The 7,297-nt window shown below is 34.6% G+C and overlaps 2 protein-coding genes across 2 annotated transcripts in view; both read right to left on the bottom strand.

Moving 5' to 3' along the window:
- Positions 1 to 1,930, bottom strand: part of rab40b (RAB40B, member RAS oncogene family) — a 14,952-nt gene extending 13,022 nt beyond the window's left edge. The window contains exon 1 of the mRNA XM_016504813.1: positions 1,367 to 1,930. Within this exon, the coding sequence (XP_016360299.1) occupies positions 1,367 to 1,532 (166 nt within the window). The 5' untranslated portion in view covers positions 1,533 to 1,930. The remainder of the gene's footprint in view (positions 1 to 1,366) is intronic.
- A 982-nt stretch (positions 1,931 to 2,912) lies between these two features.
- On the bottom strand, positions 2,913 to 5,947 carry cox11 (cytochrome c oxidase assembly homolog 11 (yeast)). Its single transcript, XM_016504815.1, has 5 exons — positions 5,836 to 5,947; positions 4,773 to 5,138; positions 4,531 to 4,686; positions 3,849 to 3,974; positions 2,913 to 3,714 (listed from the first exon to the last, which is right to left on the bottom strand). Exons 1-5 carry the CDS (start codon positions 5,863 to 5,865, stop codon positions 3,532 to 3,534), a joined length of 861 nt encoding a protein of 286 aa, XP_016360301.1. The 5' UTR covers positions 5,866 to 5,947; the 3' UTR covers positions 2,913 to 3,531.
- Positions 5,948 to 7,297: the final 1,350 nt, after the last annotated feature.

The raw sequence follows: 7,297 nt of genomic DNA on the forward strand, positions 1-7,297 counted from the left end.
GTTCTGCACGATCCTCTTCAATAATATCCTCTGCTTCTCAATCGGGCTCAAACTGATAAGCGATATTAACGATGCCATTTTTTACAATACAACCGGAGCACATGCTGCTGAGGTGAGGTGCGGGACGTTTAGACACACTGGGCTAGCTAACCAATCAGAGCCTATCGCCTATTTCTGAGGGCGGGGCTTCATAAAAACAGGAAAAGATCAGCCCGTTTCTCAGAGAAGGGACAGAGCTGTGTGGAATAAAGGTAAATTATGTGAAAAATAATGTTTTTTTTTTAAACGAAGCATTAACACATGTTAGACTGCACCCCATAAACACAATCAAGCCTAGAAAAAACCCAGTGAACCACCCCTTTAAGAATATACAGTACTACACCTGTCCAAGGAAGACAAATACTATTTAAAGGCTTTTGGTCTAAAGATGATTTTGTTCCTAAAACCTGTTGCCTCTCTTCTAAAAGTGGCTGGCACTCCTTCCTCAGCTGCTTGAATAAATGAGAACACAACTGTGCAAGCCACCCAGATCTCAGTCAGCTTCTGACCCTAAATGAACAGGTTGGCTATCAATTTACTTGCTAAACCACTTCAGTCTAATCTAAGCTGTTACAATGAGACTCAAAATTTTCATCATACCTTGGAATTTGCCCAAATGCTGTGACAATGAAAAACAGCATTGAAAATGAAAAGTGTGTTGTTCTTCCTGTTCAATAAAACACAATGCTGGAGAAAATATGTAAACTATTAAGGATTAAGAGACCTATAGTACTGTCACATCGAGAGCAGATTGCTAACGAGTTAATAAGTGATATGCAAGTGAATACGTACAAGTAAAGATGTTGTGATTATGTAATACCAGCCACATGTTTGCATCGCATAATGAATGTTGTTGGTCTTTTAGGCAAGACACATGAAAAATATGTTGTTTGGCTTACAGTTTTGTCCCCTGGGAAGAGTTACGTTTTCCAAAACAGGGAGTAACTAACTAATAACTACAACTACTACTGAGCTGTAAATAAAAGCAGGACAAACTGGGGTTAGATGAGTGATGTGATCTTGATGTTTAATATATGTGGTATATTTACAGTTATATTTAGTTATAATAAATAAGAGATTTAAAATAAACGTAGAACAGATGCAGATCCCTTGTTTTTGTGTATAACAATTTTTGTTTACAATGTTTAGACTGACAACAATTCTGAAACTGTTCACAATAAATGATGTAGATGTAGATGCTTGCTAGTTGATAATCAAGTGCATGATACAAAGGTTAAATAATCTACAATCCATAATAATAGATTTATCCAGAAACGCACTGACCAACTAACAGTAGTCTTATTTGTACACAGAGATCAAAACTTACCCATATTGTATCCATAGGGTGATTCACTGGACCCATCCTGTAGACTGGCCAGTATTTCCCCTTTCCCAACATCACTGTCTCCCACCAGCAGGAATTTCAGGAGGAAATCATAAGCTTTTGCTGGGCTGCTTCTGTGGTTCATCTTCACATCAGCCCGATGACCCATTCTGGTACATCATGTAACTGTCCTTTGATGGACTTGTGTTAAATATGTCAGACCACCAGTGCAAATGAACAATATAGCTATTTTAAAAACAAACATACGTAGTATTCACTGGTCTTGTCTGTGTTTAAAATCTCATGTCCAGTACAACACTAAAGCTGTCCTATTGTTCAAAGATTCTGGTTGTGGATCCACTGATGCTGTTGCGTCACATTAGTAGATAAATAAAGACCCTCGTATGTTTACAGTATAGTAACATAAGCCAGGTTACTTCTTAAAATCGGTTGTTTATACTTATATAATAAATGTTAATCTTTATAAAACACCCCTAATGTTTTTTCATCTTTACATTTCGAGCAAACCTGGTCCATTGAGCTCTCAGCCACGAACCCTCTCATCTACCAGCCTCCCTAAATAGTCAGAAACATGTGAGTTCATCCTTAGATTTTCCTTGATTGGCTCCTGCGTGTAGCTCTGCTCTGTCATTGGACATTAATCCCGTCCATCAAATCCCGAAAACGCCCATTTTGTGTCGGAGAGGGTGTGGCCAATCTGCTGTTTTGATCCCATAAGAGCTGATACCAGATCAGAGCCCGTATGTCCATCCATTTAGGTTTTGTCGCGCGGACGGTTGCTCAGCTGATTCTGCGTCAGCGCTCCAGCGCGCTTCAAGCGCGTGCTCGGGTTTGTTATTTTCCGGGGCACGAAGAATGACGTAGTGTTTAAATGACGTAATATCATTATTGTAGTTTCTAAACAGGTTATTGTAGTTTATCTTTTCTCCTTTTAAAACCGCTGCAGTACTTTGAAGCTATATTTTAGTCTGAGAATAAAAAAAGCTATTAAAATCATTAAAGTGGGTTAGTTATTTTGTTTGTTTTATTTATCTGTTGGGCTTTCAACCTTTACAAAGCCAGTCCAGCCAGACTTTAACACTATTATAACTTTTATTAAGACAATTCACTATCAAAACTACATTATATAATGCTTTACAGATCAATATTTAGAAAAGTAGAAATGAGTTCATTAGAAATAACATGAAAATGTTTTTATGTATCACATATCAGTTGTGATATATGCTTGCATTATGGTAAAGTTGGTGGAATTTTTGATTATTGCATTACATTATTGTTTAGGTCTCTAAGAAACGTATTACAAAGATTATTTTTGAAAATTGTATTAATATTTTATGATCAAACCACTATTATGCAATTATACAACATATGCAGAATCCCTCTACATTAAAATGAATAAAACTACATATCTTCAGGATCTCATTCATTGTGATTAATGACTACTCCAATATCATTTTTATATCTTTCCTTTAACATCTTATTTCTGTTGTGACTTGTGTCTGTTTGATTATGTATAATCCAAACTGAAGAAACATGTTTGAGCCTAGTGTTATTGCGCAATATTGTTCACTTGAGTACCACTGAGAGCATCTGAGCATGTTATTATAAAGCATGTATCTGCTATAGGTGTATGATATCCAAATATGCAAGCACAGACTAATGTTCTAGTATGCTGCAACATTACCTGTCATGTTATATTAATTATTACACAATAATCAACAAGTTGTATGCTTTTTCACGCCAATGCAATTGCTAAGTTTTAGGATCATGTTTTACATCAAAGGACAATAATAAAAATGCACAAATACTGCACTCTAGTGTTCTAAAGTAAGCCAAACAAACAGCTCATTTCTGACTATCCTCACAAATGTTGACACATTTTGCATACACAGCTCAGTTGCTTGATATCAAAATAATTTTTATCTTACGGTGTATAAAAAACAGTGATTTATAATTTATTATCTTCAACAAAATTCACAGACAGATGATCAGTCTTCATTACTGTTCAGTTTTTATATGTGTTTGATTCAATCTATACAGACATTTAAGTGAAATGTGACAATATATACAGTAATCATTACCAAAATGATTACTGAACACACTCTCCTGAAGATAATTCTGATGAAAATTCTCTAAATAATAAATAATTAGCTATACCCAGGGATGGGTAACTGCTGTCCCTCCTTGGCTTCAAAAAAGGTATATGAGAGTATAATAGTATCAACTCGTGCCATCCTCGGGTCATCATCAAACTCTGGATCAATGTAGAAGAAAACAGGCATGTCTACTTCCTCATGTGGATTTAACCTCTGTTCCTCAAAACAGAAACACTATTGGGGAAGAAAGGAGCAGTGTATTAGCACACTATTTTGAATTTAGCATTTTTTAGTGAGCTAGGTAACAAATGGATAGACATAAATTATAGTAGTAATGTCAGCATGGGTTTATTTAAATGTGTATTTACCTGTATCTTATTAAAATATTGTCCAGCCTCAAAAGGTACAACATTGTAGGTAGAAATTCCTATCACTGGTTTGTCTGTGGGATTCCGTGCCTTATAAAAAGCCAGCGCAGTTTCTCCTGGTACGAGCTGGGAAACGTTCAAACATAGAAGAATCAATTTGGATAGTCTTCATCTTCAGAGACATTAAATGAAAAATATGCTGTTTATGGAATGCCATATGATCATTCATTCTTAAAATCAGTGTTTTAAATGACAATTTATGCTACAATCCAAAATATTTAGTATTGGCAGAAAAGAATCAGACTTATAATCAAAATATAATATTACCTTTACAATCCTCTTTTAAGATTACTGGAATTTATTTAATATATACACACATGTATATGTTTGGAATAATGAAGATGTTTTAATTACATTTATTTAATAAAAAATACAGTAAAAACAGTAATATTGTAAAATATTATTACAATCTAAAATAAGTTTTTCTACTTTAATATATTTTAAAATGCTGAATTGTCTGCATCCATTACTCCAGTCCTCAGTCATATACTTCAGGAATCATTCTAATATGCTAACTTGTTGTTCAAGAAACATTTATTATTATTATTTAAAATAGTTGTGGTGTTTAATATTTTATTTTGAAACTGAACAAAAAGTTGATCACAAAAAAATATAATCTTACGTAAATCTCTGACTGCTGCGGACGGAAGTTCCACTGCATGCTGGCGTGTGTGTCTGCATTGAAGGTCACTTTAATAATACGGTCCCTGACTGGCTTCATTGTCTCCACTTGATCCGTGTTATGTCCTGCTACTGCTGTGCCTCCCAGCCCTGATGCCTGATGAAAGACAAGGAACATGATATTGTAATTCTATAAATCCACAAAAAAATTACTTCTATTGAGATTATCAGTGTAATACTGACTTGACAGTACAGTCTGTAAACTGGAACAGCAGCATATGACAGGCCAATCATTCCCACTCCGGCAGCCGCGATATATGTGAGAACGGTCTTGTTCCTTTTCTTCCAGTCATCTTCCTGGTTCTGATGTTTCCTTTTGTGAGTTTTAGCTCCTCGTGACTGGTTGAGGAATCCTTGTGGGGTCCTCCTGAGGAAGAGCTGGCCACTGGAAGTGGCTAGTCCTCTGATGTTGCAACAATTAATGCATAGCCGAGTGCTAGAAAGCGCTTGCTGTACATAGTGCTTTGCAGTGCACCCACGGAGAAGGAATGGTAATAGCATAATCCTAGAGTTATAAGTGAAATGCCCCACAAGAGAGGTATGTTTCACCTAAAAACCCAAAACATAGACAGACATGATCACTAAAATAATACGAGTGAGTGATGGATTATATTACACAGACTGTATGATCAGTCCACAACTAAAAAAAAAGGCTTAGTACCTAGACTGAAGAAACGGTTTACTGATGAAAATAAGACATAGGCCTAGGCTATCAAACCTAGGCGAGTAGGCTTTTATTACATGTTTTATAGTAAGTCCATTTAACTTTCAAAAGTTTGGGATCAGCAAGTTTAAATTCTAAAAATATTCCACAATATTATTTTTACTGTATCTTTGATCAAATAAATGCGGCCTGATCAAACAAAACCGACTTTTGAACGCTAGTGTATATGAAAACGAACTTACAACATAATCAAGCAAATTGTGAAACTACTTACAGCCTTATTTTATGTGCTACTACAATAATTATAACTAAGCATAAAGCTGTAAACAGTATAAACAGTAAAGTACTTTTCTTAAATGATAAGACAACGTAACCCGACTGTTAACCAATAACACAGAGTATAAAGTCCTGTTACAACTTACTGTAAACCATGCAGAATAGTGCAAGCTAACGTGTTCATCTACCGGCTATCACGCTGTTTACATTGTTGTGAACGTATATGTTGACCCCGTGACTAAATATCTAATTAATATGATTTTAAACAACCACAAGCATTTCATACAGAAGATGCTGAAGCATTACCTGACTCAAATGATGCGGGTATGTGCACATACACCCTTCAACAACATGTTACAAAACGTCAAGTTCAACACGAAAATAGTGGTGCAGCAGATACTAGTTCCCCGGGTACGAACCACTACTGCTACAGTTCCGGTTTTGCTGCGGAAACTGACGTAGCTTGAGGTAACGTTACGTTACAGTGCTTGTTGCTGAGAGAAAATGTGTTTACCACATAAACGATATTACATATTATAATAATTGTTCTTATGTTACCACTTGAATCAAGTTTATTAATGGTAAAAGTTCAATAAGTGTCTTGTTGGCGGTCTGAACAGGCAATACTCTCCTCACAACATAACGAACATTTCAACAACACGGATATTTAAAAGTTAAGTAAAAACGTCTTCTTTACCGCTAAAAAAATGTCATTTTAGGTTTTAGGGATCAAATCGTGAATAGTAAAAAAAAAAAAGGTATCCCGTTTTCAAAGTAGGACTGTCAAACGATTAATCGTGATTAATCTTTAATATGTGTGTGTCCTGTGTATATTTATTATGTATATATAAACCATAGACTGTACACACACACACGCATGTATATAGTTAAGAATATGTATATGTTGTATTTATATATAAAATATTTATATTTATACATAATATAAATATACATATAAATATATGTTTTAAATATATACATGTATGTATATATGTAATCATTTCATTTGACAGCACTACTTCAAATTGTATATGTTTTTGTTGTGAATGGTTATTGGTTAATTTGCTAAAATATTACACACGCTCTGTGAATGTGGATTTTAAACTATACTGTACTAATTTCGTTATGCAATTAAAACGTTTTAGTGAAAAAAACTTTTTAGATCAAATCATTTAAAAACATACATTCAATATTTTGCTTTTGGTAGGTTATATGGGGGAAAAAGAAAAGACATGTTGATCATTTATGAATGTAACACTGGCCTTTGTGAACTTTCTAATTCCATTATATCTGATTTATTGAGGTTATACATTTAAACGACAAAGGTAAAGATGTTTGAGGTAAATTTAAGGTAAAAACGTTTAGCTTAATAGTTTATGAAAAAAAAAGCAAAAACCCATAATGTTAAAATTATCCCTGTTCTAGTCTTAATCATGAGTAATCACAGTAATCATCATCATGCTGCCTTAATTACTGTACTTTAAAATTCCAGCAGGGCTTCAGAGCGCCTCCTCCTGGTCACTAGCTGCACAGCAGCATTTAACCTTATTTCACCTGTGTTGGCATTCAAGGATTAACGGCCATTAAGGGTTAAAAGATTATAATATTTAAAAATTGTGGTTTATTTATAGGCTGTGTGTCATGGTTGTTGTTTTTTCGTTATGTATTTTAAGCACAAACTCTCCTCAATTACCTTACATTAAAGGGGTCATATGATGCGATTTCAAGTTTTCCTTTCTCTTTGGAGTGTTACAAGCTGATTGTGCAT

Source organism: Sinocyclocheilus anshuiensis, unplaced genomic scaffold (genome assembly GCF_001515605.1).
Source record: "Sinocyclocheilus anshuiensis isolate Anshui unplaced genomic scaffold, SAMN03320099.WGS_v1.1 scaffold190, whole genome shotgun sequence".
NCBI classification, from domain to species: Eukaryota; Metazoa; Chordata; class Actinopteri; order Cypriniformes; family Cyprinidae; genus Sinocyclocheilus; species Sinocyclocheilus anshuiensis.

What these genes read in the sequence shown, in the direction of transcription:
- cox11 (XM_016504815.1), bottom strand. Translation starts at nt 5,865, where the DNA reads ATGTGCACATACCCGCATCATTTGAGTCAG. An exon ending in ACCCGCATCATTTGAGTCAG is followed by an intron (nt 5,139 to 5,835) that starts GTAATGCTTCAG and finishes TTGGGTTTTTAG; the next exon opens with GTGAAACATACCTCTCTTGT. An exon ending in AATATTTTAATAAGATACAG is followed by an intron (nt 3,715 to 3,848) that starts GTAAATACACAT and finishes CTTCCCCAATAG; the next exon opens with TGTTTCTGTTTTGAGGAACA.